Source organism: Erigeron canadensis, chromosome 7 (genome assembly GCF_010389155.1).
Source record: "Erigeron canadensis isolate Cc75 chromosome 7, C_canadensis_v1, whole genome shotgun sequence".
NCBI classification, from domain to species: domain Eukaryota; kingdom Viridiplantae; phylum Streptophyta; class Magnoliopsida; order Asterales; family Asteraceae; genus Erigeron; species Erigeron canadensis.
In genome coordinates this window covers 1,371,098-1,396,762 of record NC_057767.1, presented here as the reverse complement: position 1 = coordinate 1,396,762, position 25,665 = coordinate 1,371,098, and the positions used below count along the sequence as shown (strand labels likewise).

General features: G+C 32.8%; 2 protein-coding genes and 2 long non-coding RNA genes across 5 annotated transcripts; all 4 read left to right on the top strand.

Annotated features, from left to right (window-relative positions):
- Positions 1 to 997: 997 nt before the first annotated feature.
- On the top strand, positions 998 to 7,029 carry LOC122606865 (DEAD-box ATP-dependent RNA helicase 20). Its single transcript, XM_043779746.1, has 10 exons — positions 998 to 1,234; positions 2,499 to 2,767; positions 3,263 to 3,442; positions 3,579 to 3,740; positions 3,904 to 4,058; positions 4,374 to 4,466; positions 4,913 to 4,998; positions 5,091 to 5,317; positions 6,047 to 6,277; positions 6,361 to 7,029. The coding sequence occupies exons 1-10, from the start codon at positions 1,179 to 1,181 to the stop codon at positions 6,417 to 6,419; spliced, it is 1,518 nt and encodes a 505-aa protein (XP_043635681.1). The 5' UTR covers positions 998 to 1,178; the 3' UTR covers positions 6,420 to 7,029.
- A 5,231-nt stretch (positions 7,030 to 12,260) lies between these two features.
- On the top strand, positions 12,261 to 14,881 carry LOC122607818 (protein FLX-like 3). 2 transcript variants are annotated; one of them, XM_043780870.1, is made up of 5 exons: positions 12,261 to 12,356; positions 13,355 to 13,895; positions 13,978 to 14,117; positions 14,365 to 14,444; positions 14,527 to 14,881. In XM_043780870.1, exons 2-5 carry the CDS (start codon positions 13,366 to 13,368, stop codon positions 14,605 to 14,607), a joined length of 831 nt encoding a protein of 276 aa, XP_043636805.1. In that variant the 5' UTR covers positions 12,261 to 12,356; positions 13,355 to 13,365; the 3' UTR covers positions 14,608 to 14,881. The 2 variants fall into 2 exon arrangements, with proteins under 2 accessions (XP_043636805.1, XP_043636804.1); XM_043780869.1 differs by having other exon boundaries at positions 13,978 to 14,123.
- Positions 14,882 to 16,367: 1,486 nt separating this feature from the next.
- Positions 16,368 to 20,335, top strand: LOC122607753. Its single transcript, XR_006325089.1, has 2 exons — positions 16,368 to 16,515; positions 18,827 to 20,335. It is a non-coding gene; the product is annotated as an uncharacterized LOC122607753 (long non-coding RNA).
- A 3,425-nt stretch (positions 20,336 to 23,760) lies between these two features.
- LOC122606510 lies at positions 23,761 to 24,556 on the top strand. The gene is made up of 2 exons (XR_006324924.1): positions 23,761 to 23,901; positions 24,393 to 24,556. It is a non-coding gene; the product is annotated as an uncharacterized LOC122606510 (long non-coding RNA).
- Positions 24,557 to 25,665: the final 1,109 nt, after the last annotated feature.

The window sequence follows — 25,665 nt, the reverse complement described above, 5'->3', positions numbered from 1 at the left end:
TAACAATCAAACTCCGCAATTATAAAGACTACAATCATATCATTTGAATTTTATAACTTTTGCAAACAAGTTGAGTTCATATCATGTGCAAAAACACATATATAAAACATATAAGACCATCCCATCATCATTATATTTATTCCGATTGGTCGGTTCAAGTGAGCAATTTTGGGTAGGGCCTACATTATATGCAACCGACTCGTTGGTTTCACTGAACATGTCGTTCGCTAAATATTAGTCAATGTCTAAGTGGTTAAATTTTTAATGTCATGAATGCTTAAAGTTAATCTATTTCACGTTAATATTATATTATGTATATTTTTTATATGTATTATTCATTATTACATACATATTTGTTAACTTCTTCGATTAATAATTTTACTTTATAAATAGTTAGAATACGAGAGTAAGTACCCGTGCGTTGCGGCGGTAAGATGTTAGGGTGATAGGTCATCGGTTGTGATATGTCATAGTGTATGATAGCCAAATGCCTTAGTCGTACGGGTTCCATCCTCGGATTTAAAAATTCGTTGAAAGTATATCGAATGACATTTTAAATGAAAGAGCATGAAATTTTAAGAACACCCATATAATTTTTATAATTTATCGATTTACGGTTTTTAAGATAAAAGATTTTGAATGAATTAGTTGGATTGTGAATGAGAGTATAAAAGTTGAGTTTAGTTGAATTGGATAAAAATAAAAGAGAAATTAGTTTTTTATTAAATAGTATTGTTGAGTTGGGTTGTGAATGGGGATGACCTCTTGAGCCAATGTCAATGACTCAATGTACCATTACTTAAGCATTAAGAGTGAGAAGATTTTCTAAGACAAACTCGATGAATACAATGTAAGCTAAATCTAACCACCTTTAAACACACACAAAAAAAAATAAATGAATAAATAAATTTGTCAAAAAAATTCCCAAACACCCCCTTGATATCGAGCCGTACTCAAAAGTCAAAACCGTATATATGTGGAGGTGTACCACCCATTACCCAAACAAACATCAGCCAAACCTATATTTGCCGACTGACTGACCATCATCACATCAATCAACCGTGTCCCAAATTTCTTTACTTTTTAATACATCTATATCTGTATCGATATATACATATATATTACAGTAACAATTTCTTTTAGATTTTCTTCAAGAATAATTATAAAAGAGCTTCACAATGAGTCGTTACGACAGCCGTTCCGGCGACCCCAGCTCATACCGTGACCGGAGAACGTATGCCCATCTCTAGTTTTCCCTTTTTTCCCTTAAATTTTCCTGCTTTATATAATATATATATATATTTTAGGGTTTAGTAAGTGTTTTTTTAGGGCTTTTACCTAGGTTAGTCATTGTAGTTTAAGGTTTGAAGTACCTTTTGTGTCTTAGGGTTTATAAAGATGTCTCCTTTTATGTCCCCGGTAGCCAATCGTTGGTCAGCGGTTCAAATCCCGACCCAATGTGCATATTACCATAGTGTTTTGGCCTTAGGACTCGTTGGTTGGAGATCGATAATGGGTCAGTTATCCAGTTTAGATGTCTGATGTTTTTTTTTTTTTCGTTATTATTGCATCTTTTTTTTATTTTCACATATGTGGTTATGTATTGAGGTAAAAGATTTTTTCATTTTTTTTTCTAGTATGTAAGCTTAACCCGGAAATTACATTTGTATGTATGTATTGTATTTTATAACCGGTGCTATCGTAGATATTGAACTTTCAATTGCTATTGTTTGTTGTTGACCTGTTATAAATTGTACATTAGGCGTTCCGAAGAGTAGGATTAAGTGCTTTGAAATGTACTAAAATATGATTTGAACACTATAGTATGTATTTAAATATTGCTATTGTGTGTATCGAACTTTTAAATATTCTTTTTGTATGTATTCGGTGGTATTTATGCTAACGTGTCAACTTATATGGAGGACATGTCAGCAAAAGTACAAATGTACAATTGGATACAACAATGGGAATATATAAAAGTTGGATACATACATATACAGTAGAATTAGAACTAAAGTTGGATACATTCTTAAACACTTATCCCTAAATAATATTGGTTACCTGAAAAAAAAAATTCATCAAATACATACAATAGCACTAATTCATAATTTTTGATGTTATCCATAGTGAAGTGTGTCTAAATGCATGTAAGTTGATCTTAAAACTAAACCAGATGTATCGTACTTTAAAGCTTGCTACATTGCTATTGAATGATTTGTAAAACGGTTATGACATGACAGCTAATATACTTATACTTGTATGGCTGTTATGTCAATAATAGATGCAGCCATGCAGGTTACAGGCGAGATACAATCAATAATTGAAGTTATGTACATACAGCGAGTTTTAAATAGGATTTATAAAATAGATTTTCGGGTAAAGTTAGATGCATTCAAATACATTTTGCTGTTAGCCCTTACTAGTTTCAGCCTAATAGTCAAGTTGGTTGTTAATGAAAACATAAAGTGTCTTAATTCGAGTATGTTCGGTTTGTTCAGTGATTCAGGGTTCGGTGGAGGTTCTAGTGGTGGTGGTAGTGGACATCATCTATCATCTAGCAAGAGGGACTTTGAAAGTTCGGAGCCACAACCGAAGGTGGATTTGGATGGATTAACTCCTTTTGAGAAGAACTTCTATGTGGAATCTCCCAATGTTGCAAAAATGACTGAGAGTGAGGTGGAAGAGTATAGGAGAAAAAGAGAAATCACTGTTGAAGGTCGCGATGTTCCTAAGCCTGTTAAGACATTCGCTGATGCAAGATTTCCAGGTAAAAGTCATGCAAGCTCTTGTTGTAGTGACTTAATGTAGGACCGCCATATGTATTTTTTTTGTTAATCTCTATGATATGGAATAGTGGTGGCGGGTCAGGTAAGCGGACAAAATGGATATTTTTTGGTACGCTGAAGTGTGGTGGGGCTCTTTTTTCCTGTGAAGGCTCCCGAAATATTTTATGTCCCCCAGATTATTTTGAGTCATATAATATGTGAAGTTATGCAGCAATTGTGATCCGACCAAACCTAGAGTAATATTGTGAAGCCATTATTAGCAAGAAATTTGAAGAACTATGCATACCAGGCTCTTGAAACAAATAATTCTAGGATACTACATTTTTGGTTTATGATATTTTTCATTTGTTCAGAAGGGATATATTTATTAAAAATGTCTTGTTAGTTGTATACGTGCAGGAGCCAGTAAACTATTTTTAGCTGTGTTTGGTTTTAGTGTTCAATAATCAGTTATACTGATTCTTTTAACTTTACAGATTATGTTATGCAAGAAATCGTCAAAGCAGGCTTCACAGAGCCTACTGCAATCCAAGCTCAAGGATGGCCAATGGCATTAAAGGGTCGGGATCTCATTGGAATAGCTGAAACAGGATCTGGAAAGACCCTTTCTTATTTATTGCCTGCCATTGTGCATGTTAATGCACAACCAATCTTATGTATGCCTTTTTTCTGCTATTTTTTGTTCCCAATTCTATGTTTCTTTTTTATGTTTTAGTCTAAATGTTTTCTTTCCTTTTTTCCTTCTATTCCACCCCTGCTAGGCATGATTGTAATATTGTTTGTTTTTTTCAGCTCACGGAGATGGTCCAATCGTATTGGTCTTAGCTCCGACTCGTGAACTTGCTGTACAGATACAACAAGAGGCAACTAAATTTGGTGCATCTTCAAAGATAAAGAATACTTGCATATATGGTGGGGTTCCAAAGGGACCTCAAGTTCGCGATTTACAGAAAGGTAGGTGGTGATACGCACAAGATGACTTTAGTATCTCGTGATGTTCATGGATCGGGTATATACTAACACTATTGCATAGTTCTCTTTGAACATAAGGACACATTTAATGTCCATTTAATATTTTTGTTCTGTGTATGTATGTGTGCTCGCACATGTGTCTTAGGTGTTGAAATTGTTATTGCTACGCCCGGAAGGTTGATTGATATGTTGGAGTCTCATCATACAAACTTGAGAAGGGTCACTTATCTTGTGTTGGATGAGGCGGACAGGATGTTAGACATGGGTTTTGAACCTCAAATGAAGAAAATTGTGTCGCAGGTTTGTGATTTACTAATTATTTATTTATGTTATAAAGAAAACTTTGTTTATAATTAAGTATTATTTCAATCCAAAGATTTAATAGAAACAATTCCTAAACAGAAGTCTAAATGAAATCATGTTTTGTCTTAGGAGCTTAGTTGTTGATGGTCCTTTAGTTGTGTACTGTGAATATCTAAATGAAATCATGTTTTGTGCCATTTTTCCCTGTAAACTGGCTAAGTATCACTTTTATATCGGGATTGCAGAAGTCAAATAAATCATTTAACACAAGCACTTAAATATCTACTCATTATTGTCATATTTATCATACAGATACGGCCAGATCGTCAAACCTTGTATTGGAGTGCCACATGGCCGAAGGAAGTTGAGCAAGTTGCAAAACAGATCCTTTATAACCCATACAAAGTAAGAACTACTTTCAAAGTGCTAATCACTAGCTGTGGCAAAATGATTGGGTAACAGGTCAAAATGGGTTGGGTCAGGATGATTTACCTGCCAACCGTTAATAGCAACGATTTTCTAATATTTATAAATTATATACTAGTTTTAATATAATCGTAAAATTTTGACTATGAATAGAACATATTCTTTTTTTGGAATAACTGAGAACTATGGACAATTTTTAACCCCATTTGCTATAAGTATGTCATTACATCTGCCCCTTTGACCCGTTAGAGATAAAAATCTAACCCAAATTGACCCATATTCAAGTAAGTGTATGAAACTGCTACATTTGTTTATTACAATCTTTTTCAGTCTCCCTCCCTCTATCTTTGGCATATATATACTGCCCCCTATTTGTTTAACTAGCCCTGTAGATATGTTGATGATTGACATTGAGATATGTACAGGTGGTAATTGGGTCTTCAGACTTAAAAGCTAATCATTCAATTCACCAGCATGTGGATATTGTGACCGAGAATCAGAAGTATAACAAGTAAGTGGGCTGTTGGTTTGGTGTTACGGATGAGATTTCTAAGAATTATCACTAATATGCTTGAAAAAACCTAACTTTGATTGTCTTTTTAGATTGGTGAAACTGCTGGATGATATCATGGATGGTAGTCGAATATTGATTTTTATGGACACTAAAAAGGGGTGTGACCAAATTACTCGTCAGCTCCGGATGGATGGTTGGCCTGCATTATCCATTCATGGAGATAAAAGTCAAGCAGAAAGGGATTGGGTTTTATCTGAGTTCAAAGCTGGCAAAAGTCCAATAATGATGGCCACAGACGTTGCAGCCCGTGGGTTAGGTACGTGTAATTCAGAGCAATCTAATTGTGTTGCAAGTATATACTGGAGATGTGGGCAAGGCTTTTATGTATTATGATGATTTCACAGAAATTTTGTTTTTATTCCCTGTAAAATATGAATTTAATCAACAGTCCATTGCTTGACTATATTATCTTTTATACGTATATAGTTTAAAATATCAGCCTCATATCTGCTGCACTTGTCTTTACATATATTTGGTGTTTCACTTTAATACAAGTACAAGGAATGGGCCAGGCAAGCCAAACAGGATTGAAGTTGCGGAGATTCTATTTTTAACACATACAACTTCCTTAAGTGTTCTATTTAAGATTTAAACTATTATTGAACTTGTATAGTTTTGTAATTACTGCATTAATTTTGAGATAAGGATGAAAAATGCTTCTGGCCGACCCAATCTGACCTGTTGATTTCAGCTCTCACTAGAAAACAACCTATCTTAAGCAGTGTCTGTAGTATCGACCTTTTACCCAACCCGCTCAGTTCATTCATGCTGATGCCATAGGAATAATTGTTAGCTTTGTCTGTGCTCGTATAGACATTACTGAAACGATACCTCTTCTGATTAATGTGTGTAAGTATCTCTTGTAGTTAGGGTAGACAATAAATGTACCTTAAACTACTTGTTGGATGCATCAAGTCATTAACCTCGTGCATCACCAAAAAAAGATGGTATACATATTGTTGATATGATTTTGAATTAATGGCAGACGTGAAGGACGTGAAATATGTGATCAATTATGACTTCCCTGGTTCACTTGAAGATTATGTTCATCGGATTGGCCGAACAGGAAGAGCCGGGGCAAAGGGGACAGCATACACCTTCTTTACAGCAGCAAATGCTAGGTTTGCTAAAGAACTTATTGCCATCCTTCAGGAGGCTGGTCAGAAAGTCAATCCTGATCTAGCAGCGATGGGTCGTGGTGCACCTCCTCCTCCTGGTTAGTTAACTGGATTTTGCGTGTTTTTTAATGTGCTCGTAACTTTTGCAACTGATTCTATATATAATATCTTTGTCATGTAGGACATGGTGGTTTTCGTGATCGTGGGCGGGGTTATAGCGGCGGACGATCTTGGAACTGATTAACTTTCAAAAAGAAAACATACGAGGTTACCAACAAGTGGATACTATCCACTTGCCAACAAGCGGGGTTATATAATAATGTGCTCCTCCTGCACGTTTGAAACTGGTTTGCTGGTTCTTTTATATGTTCACTTCTTTAAACCATTGTTAGTAGTGCAGTTAGAGCGTTGTGGTCGTGTATCAAAGATAGAATTCACCAAGTAGAACTTTTGATTATATGCTTGCGGGACCTTCAACCTATTTTCAGACTTGAACTAGTGTTTATCGTGTCAAGAATTTCTTTGCTTCAGACTTATAATCCACCTGGTTCATGACTTCTTAAACATATGTTTCGTTGACTATCGCCCGAATACCCAAGACTGTTCATCCATCCTGGCATAATACAAGGACCTTGAACCTATTTTCGGACTTGAAACTAGTGTATGGTGTCACAGATACCTTTACTCCATACTTATGTAATATTTCTGGTTCATGAGTTCTTTGATATATATCTGGTTGAGTATTGGCTGAATTTCCAAACTGTTTATCCATCCTAGTAGAATATTATAAGGCTTGGAAAGAGTTGTATTATTAATTTATTATTATCTATATATTCAACTGAAGACTAAATCACTGGTCAGGGTGTTTGCTCTTTGCGGTAGGGTGCACTCTGAATCTCTGATCCTCTAGGTTTTATTAACAACCTTTTTTTTCTCTCCGTATTCTATTTTATTTATCTGCTTTATTTAACAGTGTAAAATACATTATTTCGGTAACCGCTTTTAGTTTAGTCTTCTTTCCGTAAAATGATTTTTAGTTTTTTTTTTTATTGAATTTTATTTGGTTTTTTACCCAAATTTTTGACTTGTTTTTCCACTTTAACATATTAAATACAATGTTTTAGTTTTAACTTATTCTAGACTAGCATTGTACCCGTGCGTTACAACGGTTTGATGGTGACGACGACTGGCAGTAGTAACGGCGGCCGTCGTGGTGTTGGTGGTAGTGGGTGTAACTATAAATGTAATTTATGTAAAGGGGTATTGGAGATAATTTAGAAGATAAGAGATTAATTGTGTAAATTAATTTATTAAGGATAAAATGGTAATTTTGTATTTAACATTTTTTATGAAAGAGAAAGTGATAATTATTATAAAATAGTATAGATAAAGATTTGTTTGGTTCTTGTTGTAAAACAAGGAAAATTAGTGTGAAACAAATTAATAATATGAGAAACATGGAGCCCGGGTTTCAACTTGTTTTGGTACTAGTGTTGTCATCATACCCGAGAGTACACCTTGTCTAGCAAGATGTTTGGGGGACTTAAAATCAGTGTTGTTATAAATAAAGGTTTTAAAGGCCGTTATAAAGGTGTTATTATGCCTAAAGGTGGTCTTTGTTGTTACGTTATGTGTCTTGTAAGGTAGATTTAAAGGTTATAGTTAATAAGGGTCAAATGTCGAACTTAACGAGGCTAGGCCATGGGTAATAGATAGATGCATATTCTTAACCTAATGATTTTGTGTTTATTAGGCTAACTTTGGTTTTAAAACCAATACAAATATCTATGGAACAAAAAGATAACGTGGTTTAAATAAAACCATCAACATTATAGGTAGGCACATTATTATTGTAAATTTTAAATAAATAAAAAAATCATATTAAAAATTAAGTATAGGTATTTTATGTTATACTTTTTTTAGTTTTTTATGGTTATTGACTTATTTTGTAGAGAAATTGTTCATATATATCTTTTATAAAAAAAATTCCTTTATAACTTATAGTCTCCGTTATAACATCGATATATCTCCGCGAAATGAGATATATCCTTAAAGGTGGTCGGCCGCCGAGTGACCGCCGACCGTTATTTACAACCTTGCTTAAAATGTATATTTGATGTATAAACAAATCATAACAAACACGAACGAGACTTTGTTTATATTTGTTAAAACTTAATAAATAGTTCACGAACGGATAAACGAGCATAAAGTTGTCAATGTTCGTTCATTAATCGTTCATTAAAGAAATTGGTTTGTACATGTTCGTTCGTTTGTGTTGATGAACGAATGTCCACGAACATAGACAAACGAACATAAATGAACACGATTGAACAAACATATGACAAAGTATTAAAATCCAAATGCATTCTTTATTATGATAATAATATTACATATTCATCTAATAAAAGGAGGTTAATATTAGAAAATCGTTTTTAAAATATATAAATTAGTTATTAATTAAGATATTTAGTATACCAATCCATCAATAGATTGAGTGGTTACCGTTATCAATGCAGCTTGGGCCCACATGTGAAGTTGAGAGACGCGGGTTCAATCCTTAAAGATGTCCAAATTATGTGGGTATTAAGTGAATGTATTTAACTAGCATCATAACTCTTACGGAGTGGGATGATGGGGTTCCAATGTGGTATCCGGGACATGGTGCCCTCCTTTACCTTTATATACATAAAGACTATAACATATACGAACAAAAACGAACGAATGTTCACGAACATAAGAGAATAAATGTTCACATACAGATTCGTTCATGAACATAAATAAATGAAAGAGATTTTTGTTCATGTTGGTTCATTTAATAAATGATCGAATTTTTGTATTCATGTTTGTTCATTTAACTAAACGAAAAAATACAAACCAATTTTCGATAGAATGGTTCATAAATTTTGGTTCATTTACAACCCTAATTGATGATTGTCGGTCCATGAAACTTTCTATTTTTGATGCCCCCATTTATGTTTAGGGCTATTTGATGTTTTATCATAAAAATTTACATGTTTGACTAAAAAGTTTGTTTATGTACATCAATACATTTCATGTATTGCGTCATGCATATAAAATTCTTACACACCAACGCCATTAAGTAGTTACAAGCGTTCATGTTTTTCATATGGATAAAAATAGAAATGTTTTATATAAGTACATGACCGCTTTGGAAAATATATACTTATCAAATGTTTATTGATTTGGTATTTTTACATACATTATATATTTTTACTTTTCAAGAAAAAAACATACATTATGTATTTTACAAACATTAACTAGGTGATTCACCGCACTCGATGGGCAGCGACAGTTCTTAGAAGCATGTGCCTTAACTTGTTGGGTTTTTATTCATGCTTGCGTGATCAACGTAACATATCTACTTAGAATGACTAATTACATGGGACATGAGTATACAAAAATAAAAATAAAAACATTTAGAGATGAATCTGTTGATAACCTTTATATGTTACAATCCTAATTCCAAAAGACAAAAGGTGAAGAGGGTTTTTTAAGTTTTAATCTTTATTAATAAGTTTAAGGTGATACAAATTTAGAAATAAGAAAAAAAAAAACAAATAAAGAAGGTGGGGCTAAGGATCTATCCAAAGACCTTGAAGTCAAATCACATAGATCTAAATTAGCGTTTCTATTGTCATGTTTATTTTAAATTTGATAAATTATTTATATATACAGATGTGAGAGTTTTTAGGGATTAATCACTCAATGACTAATGTACTTTTTTCTTTGTATATGGTTGCCTATCGAATTGGATTAATGCTTTGTATAACCAAGAAACTTTTTAAAATTATACATTTGTGTAATATGTGACTTGTTACCTGAGATAATAAGTTAAACTCTTTTTTCTTTTAATTAAATTTATATTTTTCTGCTTCTTTCTCTTCATACATCCATAAAAATTTATATATGTTCATAAATTTATAAATCTTTTTTTTTCCCAACAAAGTTCTACATAACAAAAGAGATAAAACAAAATACATCTAGATATGTGGATAAAAATAATTTCCCTTACAAATAACGCAAAAAATTAATTACTACAAAATTCAAGAAAAAACCAATATTAAGAAGTAGCAAACACAAAAACCCAAAATGTTGAAAGAAAAAAGAACGAAGTTGAAGGTGGTGCTAAAAAAGAAAAAATTTACAACTTCTGATAAATTTGTAATTTAATTTCCCTTTATCTCTCTTGCTTCTAAAAATCACTTCTCCTTTTCCTTAAACGTACAACACACTGGCTTATGAATATCTTTCTTGCAAACACTCACCAAACAAAAAACACATTCAATCACAGCAAACGAACAACCAAAGTTCAAATCGATCGATGAAGGTATAAGTATATGTAAAAAAACGAATCATATAAAATAAATGGAAGTCGGTTAGATCAATGATAGATCCGTGAAGAAATCTTTGTTATGGGTCTCGAAAATATATATGTTCTTCGTTTGCTCCGATCAGATATAGTCATGGAAGCCCTCTACGCGACGGTCAACACCGGTGAACGGTCGTGTTCTTCTTCTTATCTTTTCTCTTTCTCTAAGTCTTCAAGTGGAGTTGAACAGTGAACACATGGACTTGTAGAGGATGAAGAGCGGATCAGAATATCATAAAATGGGATGAGGCCGCCGGCCGGATTGTCATGAATTTTGGCCGGAAATTTGCTTTTGTTTCCTCTTTTATGTTGTCTTTGTGAGTGAGAGCATCTCCTTTACCAAAATGTTACTTATAATATGTATATTGTTGTGTAGACTTTATGTATAGATAATAATCATGTGTTGATGTATTTTGTTTTCTTTCTGTGTAGAATTTTGTTGGGTAAAAAAAAACATTTATAAATTTATGAACATCTGTAAATTTTTATGAATATGAAGAGAGAGAAGAGCAGAAAAATATAAATTTATAAATTTAATTAAAAGAAAAAAGAGTTTAACCTATTATCTCAGGTAACAAGTCACATATTAGGCAACCATGTACAATTTTAAAAAGTTTGTTAGTGATACAAAACATTAATTCAGTTCGATTAGCAACCATGTACAAAGAAAAAAGTACATTGGTCATTGAATGATTAATCCCGGGTTTTTATGATCATACTTCAAAATTGATTGTATACTATGATTTAGAATATGCATATTACTATTCACATCCTTTTATCTTAATAAAAGATATAATATAATATAATGGGAAAGTAAAGTAGTACTTTTACATATATAAGTTGCATGAAATTCTTGTAATATTTTAATTTTTAAATTTTTAATGACTATTGTTTTTTCTTATAAAGTATATTATAATATTATATTGTGACTTATGACCATTCTAACTTTTTTTTGAATTGAAGTTAAAATAAAGTCTATTAGACCCTATTCTGTTTTTTATACAATAAACTTAATAATAAGGGAGAACTTTATAAATTCAGTCAAATATTATGTTTTTTTTAACGAGAGCAAATATCCGCGCGTTGCGGCGGTTAGATGGTGAGGTTGATAGGTTATAGAGTGTGATAGCCAAATACCTTAGCCGTACGGGCTCCATTTCGGATTTAAAAAATTCGTTGAAAATATATCGAATGACATCTTTAATGAAAGAGCATAAAATTTTAAGAACACCCATATAATTTTTATAATTTATCGATGTACGATTTTTGAGATAAAAGATTTTGAATAAATTGGAAAAATAAATGATTTATGAGGGGAGAGAAAAAAAATGATTGGTTGAGATTTGAAAAGAGAAAAAATGTGTTAGGTAAATATAGAATTGATATATGGGCATTTTGGAAAAATAAATGTTGAAACTTAAAATGTAGACTTGGGAGATTTGCTTTATAATATAGGATAGATTATATAAACAAACTAACCATCAATTATCTATTTTTTACTCAATGACTACCGATATTATTTATAAATTAAGCCATTTAATATATTCAAAACATTTAATGAATTGGTGATTTTTATTTATTTGATTAAAATTTAAAAAGAAAATTTAAAATGAAGATTTTAATCATTAGGTTAAAGTTAAAGTATATATAAAAAAAACATATTTAAGTCACCTTTGATTTAATAGTTTCCACTTTTCCCGTCTATAATAATAATAATAATAATAATTCTGTATATAATCCTCCTTTTGCAAATTTCTCTGAAGAAATATCTAATCGGCGATTCAAAGGTTTGATTTTAAAGAAAAATTTCTCTTTTCATACATTAAATTCCATGTATTATTACATATTATTATATTATTAGGGTTTGCATTCATATAAATACACATATTGATATAGATATAGATACATATATATTTATATACATATACATATGTGTAAAACATTCACAATTGGGTGAATGTCCCGTAGTTAAAGATTATGTGTTGATATAATGGTGACTAGGTTATATTTTTGTTATTGAAAAGTACAGACTTTATGGATTAATAGTATGTGTCAAGTTAGCGAAATACGACATATTATCACACGGTTAGTGTAAAATATCAAGATTAGCTTTAATTACTGTTATCCGGTTAAAGAAGATGCTCAAAAGTAAAAAAGGAGACAACTTTTAGTTGCCTGCTTCTGGCCTAAAAATTAGTAAGTTCGGGGTGTCTGGTTATAAGCGAAATATGACATTGTCACACGCTCGGTGTTAAGTATCAAGATTAGCTTTAGTTACGGTTATTTGGTTAAAGAAGATGCTTAAAAGTAAAAAAAGGAGACAACTTTTAGTTGCCCATGCCCTAAAGATTTGTAATTTCGGGGTGTTAAATATGAAGACTGAATCAAGGGATGATTCCATGGCTGAAATGACACCTGTCCTTAAGTTTATGACCATTGTTGAAATTTAGACGGCTGCAGAAGATAGATGCTTTATACAATAGTATAAGATAATTGACGTTACTTTTTTAATTAAGTTCCGATAATAGAAGTTTACATGAACTCAAGTGATTACTTGTGGGCGAGTTTAGAAAATAAGTTCTGTTGATAGCATTGACTACTCACGAATACTAGGTGTTAGGAAGGAAACCGACTTTTAAATTTTTGAATCTTTAGTCTGTTGCGTTTATGTTAAAAGTTTATACTAGATGTATGTCGAGGTTTACATCAACTAGGTCCCGTGATCTTAATGGAAATGCCATTTCTTTATATATCACTGAGTTGAACACTTATCTTCTTCCTTCAGTTTCATATTAAATGGCTGGAAGAAACAGATATCCTCATGAGGCATATGACAGTCATCGTGGGTATCCCCCGGAAAGGCCTCCCTCCCGGATTCCTATGGGTCGACCTATGCCACCCCATCCCATCATGCTGGAAGAAGAACTTGAAATGCAACATCATGAAATTCGCAGGCTTTTAGGAGAGAATAGAAGGTTAGTTGATGATCGCGTTGTTCTGCAACGAGAGTTAGGTGCTGCGAGAGAAGAAGTTAGGCGAATGAACATTGCAATAGATGATATCAGAGCAGATAATGAGATGCGTTCAAGGCAGCTTATTGATGATGGCATGAAACTCGAAGCTGATCTTCGTGCTACTGAGCCTTTAAAAAAAGAGGTTATCCAACTCCGTGATGAAGTAAAGAGGCTTAGTTCTATTAGGCATGATCTATCTGGGCAGGTTAAGACTCTCACGAAAGACATTGAGAAATTACAAGCTGAAAACAAGCAACTTCCAGCGTTACGAGCAGAGCTTGAGGGACTACACAAGGAGCTTATGCATGCTAGGTTTGAAATCCTCACTATTTTGGTGCATCCGTTGTCTTTTGTTTAATATTCGAACTTATTTTGTAACTTCGATAATTTGTAGATCCGCCATTGATTACGAGAAGAAGGGTGCTTTTGAGCTTATGGATCAAAAAGAAGCAATGGAAAAGAATTTGGTATCTATGGCACGGGAAGTTGAAAATCTTAGGGCAGAACTTGCAAATACTGATTCTAGATCGTGGGGTATTGGTATACTCCGTCTTATGATTTATTGATCTAGTCTTTCTCACTTGTGTTATTGGTGCAAGTATGGGGTTTTCCATCTGTTCCCCAAAATTGTTGCCTGAAAATAACCTAGCTAAGATTGTCAAGCCCTTCTGGTCATGCATTTTTGAAAGTACTAGGATGTTGCATGTAAATAGTTCAAAAAATGGCATGTATTAGGGGTAAATGGCATCTTCTTACTATGTTTTGATACTTGCTTGTATAGGTGGATCATACAGGCTGAATCACGGCAGTTCTGATGGCAGTTATCTTCGTCCTTATGGCGATGCATATGGACATCAACTGGTACAGTGGCTACTCTATTTTATCACCACCCATGTAATCGAAACTTTACATTTGCTTGACGAAACATCCCTATTCTCCTCAGGGTGCTGCTGACAATCGTCTATATGGCTCAAGTTCTACTCTATGGGAAGACCTTGAGAAATCTCGAATGACTCGTCGCTGACATGTGGATGGAACATCTTCAACCCAAAAGGCACATCTTCTTGTCAAAATTATTCTGTGTCCATTACGGAGTGGGTCGATGTGTATGGTTCTTCTCAGTTATGTTTACATCGGTAATCCCTTTGTTTGCTCTCATTAGCCATCTTAGGTAAGTGAAAGAAAAAAGGATTATTGGGTTGTTTTCTATTACCGATACCAACAAGGACTCTTTTGTGTGGTTGCCATCTCAAGTTCTTAATTAGTAATTGAAGCATATGAGTTAGAGACTTTTTAAATTTGTCTGTTATTACTCGTATAAAAGTTTTTCTTGTCTTGAATATTACCATATACACATATAGCTAACTGGACTGGATGTTGATTGGTAGTTGCATAACTAACTCCTAGTGGAGTAGAATTGTGGAGACATCAGCTGGTCGTTCATTTGTGTGGGTACCAAAGAAGAGACTTCTTTGCGTTGACTGAAAGTTATTACCTTTGTATTCCACAAAGACACAAGTATTTGTTGAGTTGGGACTTAGGATATAGTTTCATATTTTAGAATATAGAAGGCTAAGTGTTGAAATATCTGAGCATTACAAATTTGAATGCGCCCAATATGACTCTGTATATTTTGTTTTAGGTGATTAAACGATACATAATGTGCCCTTTTACAATATATATATATATATATATATGTATATATAGGAAAAAGTTCATGTGAGAACCATTTGAATCGGAAGAACCATGAGAACTTCTATATTATAACTTGATGTTCATATATGAATGCTATATGTGAACATATTCGTTCACATATGAATTATCAAGTTCTACTTATAATTACCTATGCTCATATGTGAATAGTTCTCACATGAACCTTATTATGTAAGAAAGTTCTTTAGGAGATAGCTGTAGACTTGTAGAGGGAACATCGAGTTTCATCATATACATGCATTTGGTATATGTGTGGCATTAGATTTGCCATGTTACAAGAACAGCAACAGATTTGATGGTCTGTTCTGTGATCTTTTCAACATGAGGGGCCGGGAAGTACAGAGTAGTTAGATCTATGTTCTGTTGTGATTTCATAGGTCTCTGTTTTTGAGATGCCATGTAAGCAGGATAGCCAGCAACCTGGAGTCGAGCTAACTGCATAAGAAGAGGGGAGTCATTCGCCCTAATTGAATAATGGTTGGACTTTTGTAAGATGTAGACATAAGGTCTATTATGGTGTTTTCTGGTGTTTTTAACGGTTGTTATGATATGATCAAAGATACCAGTCTTGTTCAAGGTAGTGGAGTAACTTTGTGGAAGTAGAATGCGTTAGTGAATTTTAGTAGGCCTTGTTGCATGTCATTGTTTACGATCAGTGGACATAGATGCATATAGGAAATGGGGATATCGGCGGCATTTGGTTTGAAGCCATCAATTACTAATAGGTGGAATGAGAATGGGTATGGATTTCTAAACCCAGCCCTTTAGGTGCGTGTTAAGTTTTCTAAGTTTTAAGGGTATTAACCCCAGGGCCATTTTCTCAAACAACCAACAACGCCACACCCTTACAGCAAAGGCCCTTAGATGTATTCGTTTATAGTTAGGATGTATCAGGTCAAAGTTGTGCTGGATTCTGTTAGGTTTTCATTGCATTGCAGCTATATGACTAGTGGACGAGTGGTTGAAAGTGAAATGGAGGAATAAGGCACATATCTACAATATATTCGTTGTTGCTATGTTGAAGTTGGTTGATTTATCAGTTATACAAATCACTCCCTTCGGTATCCCGTATTTTCTTTGAAAAGTTATTAGAAGATGACTTCAGGAATGGAAAGCCGAAGCTAAGATGGTTGATGTTGACAAGTTTGACCTCTGCTGCTAGCCTGCTTTTACTTGCAGCCCTCAAGGGAAGACAACAATCATTCAGGCTTTTCATGGGGTGAGTTCTACTGTGAACTTTATACTATAGGCAAGTATTCCAAGACTTTAATTGCTTCTTTCTTTTTTCCTTTTCTATTTGCATTACAACAAACTTTTCTTTTCAGTGTTACTAGAATTTTCATCATCAAAATTTACTCTATTTTCTCCACCTTTCTCGTTTATTTTCTATGGCCTTGCGGCTACAAGTGGTATGAATATGTTTTGTAACTCATATTGTTAATTCCCAAGCTGGTTGTTAGCCCCTCATAGGTCCTTTAAGCCTTGCTATGCTGCAATTTAGTGGAAAATATAGGGATTTTTTGAAGACGAAATAATATACTTAATCGGCCTATAGTATCTGGTCTCCCCTTTTGTCAGCCTTTAGTTAGATGAACGTTAGTTCATGATGTCGTTACTAGTTGGACAAGATCTTACTCTTGTTTGTCCTTCACCGTGAAGATTGGAGCCAGTGTTGTGATTGGGTAAGTGTTTTGTCTTTTATAAACCATTAAACAAGAGTACCACTAACCATTTCATCCTGATGAGCAGGTCATGGGTTAGTAGGTTTGAATTTATTTGGTTTGTGTGTCTTCACAACTTACCCAAAAACCAAATCAACACTTGAGCTACCTAAACCAAAATTAGAGCCACCTAAACCGAATTACTCTGATGCCTAGGGGTGTTCATCTTGTAGGGGCTGAAAAGTTTCGTGATCCAGATTCAAACCATTAAACCGAAATATAAAAATAGGATTAGGCACGTATATGGTTTGACCAGAATAATTAATGCCCCTACTGATCTCCTCTTCATGACCACATTCCTCTAGAGTATGCTTGGATACCTTGTCACTTGTGATACGAGTTGACACAAATGATATGGGTGAGACCTTTTTTATGGTATTTTGAAGCACATGGGACCTTTTCATAGTAAGCTTGTTACGTTCTGCTGGCCCTTAATCTTCATCATGATGCATGTCGGGAGAAGGCTAACATACCTTTAGTTGTACTTGTACAGTTAAAGAAGATTAAAATTGGCATATTTCAAGAACTGCCTTTGGATAAAGATATGTCATCTAGAATTCTCTGAGGTTTTAGCATATAGAACTTTCAACATCTAGTAAATGATATGGGTGAGATCTTTTTTATGGTATTTTGAAGCACATGGGACCTTTTCATAGTAAGCTTGTTACGTTCTGCTGGCCCTTAATCTTCATCATGATGCATGTCGGGAGAAGGCTAACATACCTTTAGTTGTACTTGTACAGTTAAAGAAGATTAAAATTGGCATATTTCAGGAACTGCCTTTGGATAAAGATATGTCATCTAGAATTCTCTGAGGTTTTAGCATATAGAACTTCCAACATCTAGTTGATGATGCAACTCGTCTGTCTTCCTTTCTTAATTCTATATATGGCCGATCAGTTCTTTTTTTTCACAGGGAAAATCGGTCACAAGCATGCACTAGTTCATATCTAGTCTTGACATTACTTTTGAATAGCATGTATAGGTTTGTTATTGACCCTTGTTACCCAAAATTTTTAGGAAGTTCATATAAGGAACAATCTTTGGCGGTGATGAGCAGGTTGGGCAATGGATCGTTTTTAGTACGGCTCAAAAGGGACCGGCTGTTATACTCTAGGAGGTTCTATGTTTAAAAATTGGGCCATTGGACCACTTCCGACCCTTTTAAACTTTTTCCCTATTAGCTAACCTTTTTATTCGTCCCATTTCAGATAAAACAGGATCAATATTTACTTGTTTATAAGTAAACTGGTCAAAATTGCCACCTCTACTAGTTTTTTTTAATCTGTCTTTAGGATGGTAAATAATCTGATTTTGCTTTGTCCCGGTTGCTTTTTATTGTCTTTAGCAGCACGATAAAGTTGGTACTTGATGATTAGTTGCTCATAAAAATATGTGGTTTCTCTGAGGGATTCATTCTTTTAGTATAGAAGTTAGTTGGAGGGTGTAATATATCACATATCTGCTCAATTTCTGAAGTGTGGAGCCAAAGAGGACCTCCGTTTGCAGGAAGGAAGTCTCTTTTATTTTTAAATAAGGAAGTCTGCTAACACCTTTAACCGATTCCTTTAGTCATATAATATATTCTCATATTAATGATTAATCTCGGTAATAACTTATAGGTTCTTTAAAGAACGCACATTGCTACATAGAAAGATGCCACTAGTTTGTGCTCAAAACATGATTCAGTTAAAATATATTTCATTTTTCAACTATTGCGAATGATATATATTCTGCTCCTTCACAAATTTATACCTAGTATTTTATAGATTGACTACATGAAATTGATACTGTTTTCTTGTTTTGCAGATAGACTTGGTTGCAAAGTTGTGAATGCATCATCGGTTATACGAGGTAACCAGGTAAAGTGAAAGAGGTAAGATCTTTTAAACCCTGGGCCATTATAACGGTCGTAAGAAACAAAAGAAGAAAGCTAAGTGATTGAAGGTATCTTTCGTGTTAAAATCTAATCAATAATACATTAAACTGGATGAAAATGACATTTGATAGGATCTGATCAATGAGCTTCTAAACCCCTTCCAACTACTCAAATATTTAAATGGCAAGTGAGTATACCATTACTTCTACAGTTGGTTTTCGTAATTAAGAAAAAAACATCATTTTGAAGCATTCTGAATATCATTTTGAAGTTTTGAGAAGGTTTTTCTGTAAGTGTAAAGGAAAAGCTTTCAGACACTCTGTTTTGTCCAAATTTACTAATCTAGTTATGCGAAAGGAACGCTTTCTAAGTTCTCGATGGCAAAAACCGATGAGGTTCAGGAAGGGCTTTGGAATTTTGATATGCCATGACCAGTATCTTATATCTTAAATGTTTTTGAAAGCATATAAGTGCTTACAATTTTTTGGATACACAAGACCAACTTGTTTTCAAGCTTATTTTGAGAGGAAAAAGTGTGTTGTTTTAAAGCACCTTCAGAGAAGGTAGTTGACTAACAACGCAATAAGTACTTTGAAACATGCAATCCAAACACCCTTTGATAACAAAATGAAACTCTAATTTGTGTTTCAGATAAAGATATTCAGTTTCTGATTCTGATTATTCTATAGTCAGCTTCATATAATAGGCTAAAGTTAAACAAATTAACCTATATTCCTCTCCTTCCCACCTTTTTTTTTTTGTGTCTCCCAAATAAAACCTGCAAGGAAAAGAAAAACAACACAAGCGCACATCTTAAAGCACACATTATATGAATCATACTTTAAAGGTTAAAACTGTTATAGGGATAAACACATTTGGTTTTGATTCTTCAAGGAATTTGAGATGATTCTTTGCACGAATAATTCACGTTGACATCGTTCAATCTCTCTGAGATTGTGATATTTGGTTAGTGTATATGTTCCTATTAATCATGTGTATACATGTTTGCTCCTGCAGTCCTGCTATGTTACGTTAGTAATGTGGTTTTGATTTATTTCATCCTATTTTTCCTGTTTTTTGAATCTCGATCATAACCCAAAACGAAGACATGAAAATCCATATTTATCATTTTGTTATGGGTAGAGCCACGTGATTGACTGAGGTAAATGTTTGGAATTGTTGCAACGACTATTTGGGCATCATTATGATCCTCCTTTTACAAGGTTGACGCGGTAATTATTGCTGTTGCTCACTTGTATATTTAGACAGAAGTTGTTTCCCAAAGTTGGTGGAACTTACATAAAGAGATGCCAGCCTGAACTCTTGATCATGTTTCTCAATGGAACATGTATGTAATTGTATATCATTTTGCATAATTTTGTTTGATTAGAAGTTGAATGACGAGGCATCAAAGGGGTTGAAAGCCCACTTTTTAGCAATGTTTAAAACCAATGGAGTCTATCATATCTATACTCTTTTATAAAAATTATTACACTCTATTTTTTAGAAATAGTTACACAATAATTACATGTTAAATTACCCTTAATTAATACCCATTATGGAAAAAGTTTTTATAAAGTATTAAATTTGTCTTTAATGAATTAATTTATTAAACCTTTATTTTAATAATTAACATTTTAAGCTGTTATCTTTTAAAAAAATTTTCATATCACAATTATATTAACCTACATCACTTGACACCACCAACGCCACCACCACCGATAATATCATCATCGACACCACTAGACCGTCTGACTTATCATTGTCGCTGCATAGCGCGGGTATCATGCTCGTATCGTATAATATTTACCATCTATTAACCACATCATATTTATTATCTATTAATCACATCACAATTCGCCATTATGGCAAATAAACTTGTATGTTTATAGGGGTCAAAGGAACCTCTTTGTTAAGAAAAAATAGAGGAAATGTCACAAATGGTTTTCACATTTGCATTTTGCCCCCTTGTGCTTTTTTTTTTCGTTGTAATTGGTTCTTGTCTTTTTCGTTTTCGTGACAAACAACAGGAATCATTTGTGACATTTTTTTGAAAAAATATTTTACAAAAGTTATAAAAATTTTGTAGGACCTTCCTTAAAAAGAGTAGGGATATCCACTTAAAAGAAAAAAGCATGATGGCTAAAAAGAAAATGATGGAAATTTTCTTACATTGTTTACACCCTAGTTATTTGTTGGGTAAAGTGGTAAACATCCAATTTTTAAGTTGTGAAGAGACATTGTCATAATATTAACTAGCAAATTTCGAGCCCTGCAACTTAATTTTCGCTATGAAATGGTTGTGTTGTTTTATGTACTTGCGTTAAACCTTTAACCGTCTAATTAAAAATCATTCTACCACGGATGAAATTTTTTCAAATGTATCCTTGTTTAATGTCAAAACCACATTAGCTTCCGTCTCAGCATTGTCAAGTTTCAATTATTGTGATTACATTTTGTAACTTATGATGTCTCTATATATGTTAGCTTCAAACTTTTGACATATGAAATAGATACTTATTTAAAATAACACCACAAAGCGTCTAAAAGTTTATAGTACCAAATACATACAATTAATATGCACAAAGAAAAAAGTCGAATGGAAAATTTTAATATATAGGTTGAAACCACAAATAAGAAAGTGTGCAAAATCAAATAAGAGTACATAACATTTCAGGATATGACCATTAGAGAGTTGTAATATATTGTTTGGAAATTCAAACGGAAAAAAAAGTGTAAAAAAACCCCAATAAATAACCCTTAATAGAAAGCTGCGATGTGATAAAATGAAAATAATTGTAGTGGTACGGGATGTAGACATAAAAAAGTTGTGATATATCGTTTGAGAACCCATAAGAAAAAAGAGTGCAAAAAACCAATAAATAACCCGTGATAAAAAAAATTAAATGAGACACGATTTGGCAAAATTTTACAGGACGTTATATGGAAGCACCTCGTTTCCTTTAATGTTATGTATAATTGAAAATAAAGAAATTAAAAAATAACAAAAAATAAATGTTTATAAAAAACTACAAAATTGGGTTGATTGACAAGTTGTACGGATAAAAATGTGTGGTCATAGATAATTATACAGATTCCTTTTTCAATTTGAGTTCTACGGTGTGAAAGAAAGTAAGAAGTTAGAGGATCGGTCTATGTATATGCGGTCATGTATGTATTATGTATATCATGTTTGAAGAAAAGGTAAAAACAATGTAGTCATGTCAGTTAACTATTTGGTCTTGGATAAAGTAGCTTTTTTTGGGAATTGGCGTATGGATGTTAGCTTGGAGACCTGAAATTAAATTTTGAATTTTGTTTTGGGCATTTACTTCTTGAACGTGTGGGTATACGTATTATCGCTCCTATTCTGTAGGAGTACGCGAGTTCCAACTTCTAGCATACTGTCCATCTTAAATGTTACTGTTAGTGTACGACTCATTAACATCCAACACTTTTCGTTAAAAAGAAAAATTGTAGTCATGTTCATGTCAGTTAAATAAATCTCAACTGGAAAACTTATTTATCATTAGTAGTCACATAATAACTGATTTTTGAGGTTGATGGAGTGACATGTTCACCAAGTAGTATTTGTAACAAATTCGACTATTTATTATTATTATCAATCTCGTATTTTATTTATTACCTAGCCTATCCCGACCCAACCAATTTTATTTGTCTTAAAATACCATCCATTTCAGTTTAAGGGCTCATCTAATTTCAAATTTGAGATCCGTTACTGTATGTAGTGTAGTTCATAGTGGTGTGATAGCATCCGTGTTGCTCCTCCAAGGATGCATTCAATATATTGGGCCAATTCCGGCCAAATGGAACAGTGAAGTGCACTTCAATTGAACTTCCTTTTATGCTTGCCAATTAATAACTACTCTTTTCGTCCCATCAAATGTTTCTATTTCTAGGTTTTCAAAGTCAACTTTTTCTAATTTTGACCTTGAATATTTTTGTATATGTTATATAATACTCGATGAAAATTATATCGATGTAAATATATGTAAAACTCAATTAGTTCATATAATTTTCATTGAGTATTATACAACACAAACAAAGATATTCAAGGTCAAAGTTGCAAAAAATTGACTTGTGAAAATTTATAAATGGACCATTTAGTGGGACAGAGGGAATACATTTTATATAAATTTGACTATTTTATCAAACTCATATTTTATTACCTATCCCGACCCGACCCATTTTATTTGTCTCAAAATACCATCGATTCGGGTTTAAGGGCTGCCTAATTTCAAATCTAGTGTAGTTCGTAGTGGTGGGATAGCATTCGTGTGCTCCTCCAACTATGCATCCAAAATATTGGACCAAATGGAACAGTGGAGTACACTTCAATTGAACTTCCTTTTATGTTTGTATAACGAGAGTAAGTATCTGTGCGTTGTGGTGGTGAAATGGTGGGGTGATAGGTCATAGAGTGTGATAAGTCATAAAGTGTGATAGCCAAATACCTTAACCGTATGAGTTCCACCCTCAGATTTAAAAATTCGTCAAAAGTATATCGAATGACATCTCTAATGAAAGAACATGAAATTTTAAGAACACCTATATGATTTTTATAATTTATCGATGTACGGTTTTTGAAATAAAGTTTTTGGAATGAATTGGAAATAAATGATTTATAAGAGAGAGAGAAAAAAATGATTGGTTGAGATTTAAAGAGAGAGAAGAAAATGAGTGGTTGATAATACCACACATATTCTTATTTACTTCCTTTTTCTTTTAAACCAAAGACATTCTTATCAACTTTCATATAACAATTCATTTCGTATGGTATACTTTTTTGATAATTCCTTTTTTGTAACCAAAGACATTTTCTTTCATATAATAATTCATTTCGTATAACCAAAGATATTCCTATCCACTTCTATTTAACAAGGCATTTCCTTCCATCTTCAGAGCTAAACATCAGTCTTTTTGAATGCTTTTGTATTGAGTTTGCAGCTTTATGCGAATAGTTCCGTTCTATCTATAGTACCAGGTATCATTTATCTTTCCTTCCAATTTTGAAAGGTTCTTACGTATAGTTTTGTTTCCTCTAATTTGGATGATAACCGAAGAGAGTGTTTATGTAGAAATTTAAAAAAATAAATAAATTCCAACGGGAATTATAGCCTATATGGTAAGTAATTTTAAAATTAGTGGGTTTATTAACGCGGGGAACCTATACCAAATTATTATCGATTCAATTTAAAATGATGACATGTAAATTAAATCTAAATCTAATCTAAATCCATATATAAAAGAAAATTGAATAAAAATATTTTAGAACATCATGGAGCACTTTTAACTAACAATTATGTTGCATGTATCTTTTTCCATATTTAAATTGCATGAAATTACTATTATTTCAATTTTTTTTTAATTAAAATTTTATGTTTTTTTGTTTTGCTTACTTTAATATTACTCATGAAACTTGACACTCCTTAATATGTTTTCACCTAAATTAATTATCTTTATATCAACTAGCAGAATACGCACACAAATGCAGCAATGGTCGTTGCGAAAACGGTGTGATGATGGCGATGACTGTTGGTGGTGGAGGCGATATCGAGTGGTGTAACTTATTGATGTAAAAGTTTTCAATGTAAAGGATTAATGAAGATATATTGAAAGATCAATGATTGATAGTGAAATTTAATAATTAATGTTAAAGGATAATATAAATAAAAATATTTTAAGGGGTGTTATGTGTAAATATTACATAAGTTTCAACATTTTTAAAAATAAAAAACTAATTTTTTTTTATAATATAACATAGATTTTCTACACTATTCACCACCACCACCATCACCATTACCAGTCATCACCATTGCATTGTACAGGTACCCTCTAGTTAATTTAAAATTTTATGTGATACTCCGTATTTGATAATAGGGTTAAGCGTGCCAAAAATGTAACTAACTGTGATCAAATGTTTATAGTGAGAACCGACTATCAGATTGGATATTGGGTGTTACGATCTTAGTAAAAATGTTCAAATCATGAGACCAATCAAAAACTTACATGTGGCTGCTCATATGGGTTGCTACACATGTCATATTACAGTACATAATTTGGATAATGTATGAAGTTGTTAATATACAATGTCCAAAACCTTAGTTCGTTCCAACTATATATATTTGGTTATAGTTACTTACATTTCAAGGTACTTAACCCTTGATAATATAGTTCAATTGTTAAAAAAAAAATAAAAATTGATAATACATCGAGCATGTTCTTAGAACCATAACATGGATAATAAATTAAAATAAGATAACTTGCTGTTTAAGAAAAGGGAAAAAAAAAAGAAAAAGAGAAGAAAAAGAATAAAGATAACTTAAATAACAATATCAGTTTTGTTTGAGGTAAAGTTTAATTGCTATTTACTCGTTATACTTTAACTTGCAATTACTAGTTATTTATTTTTTTTAATGTTTTTTTCATTATAATTGGAGTATTACAAATGATCTAACGTTAGGTCAGCTCTTCATATACGTAGAAAAGGGGATGGAGTAATCCTTGATTTGATTATAATAACTAGAAGTTGGATAACTAATTATTTGCGGTTCAAAAATAAAAAACAAAATTTGAATAACTAATTAAATAGTATATATTAATATATATACGGTATGATGAATGTAGTTGCAATGGAACACTTTAGTCACCATCATTTGCTTTACCTTACGCATCTACAACAAACCCACATCATTCAAGACTCCTCTGATGAAGAAGAAAAAGAAGAAGAAGGAAGAAATGAAAAATG

What these genes read in the sequence shown, in the direction of transcription:
- LOC122607818 (XM_043780869.1), top strand. Translation starts at nt 13,366, where the DNA reads ATGGCTGGAAGAAACAGATATCCTCATGAGGCATATGACAGTCATCGT. An exon ending in AAGGAGCTTATGCATGCTAG is followed by an intron (nt 13,896 to 13,977) that starts GTTTGAAATCCT and finishes GATAATTTGTAG; the next exon opens with ATCCGCCATTGATTACGAGA. An exon ending in TTCTAGATCGTGGGGTATTG is followed by an intron (nt 14,124 to 14,364) that starts GTATACTCCGTC and finishes TTGCTTGTATAG; the next exon opens with GTGGATCATACAGGCTGAAT.
- LOC122606865 (XM_043779746.1), top strand. Translation starts at nt 1,179, where the DNA reads ATGAGTCGTTACGACAGCCGTTCCGGCGACCCCAGCTCATACCGTGAC. An exon ending in TCATACCGTGACCGGAGAAC is followed by an intron (nt 1,235 to 2,498) that starts GTATGCCCATCT and finishes CGGTTTGTTCAG; the next exon opens with TGATTCAGGGTTCGGTGGAG. An exon ending in TCCTTTATAACCCATACAAA is followed by an intron (nt 4,467 to 4,912) that starts GTAAGAACTACT and finishes AGATATGTACAG; the next exon opens with GTGGTAATTGGGTCTTCAGA.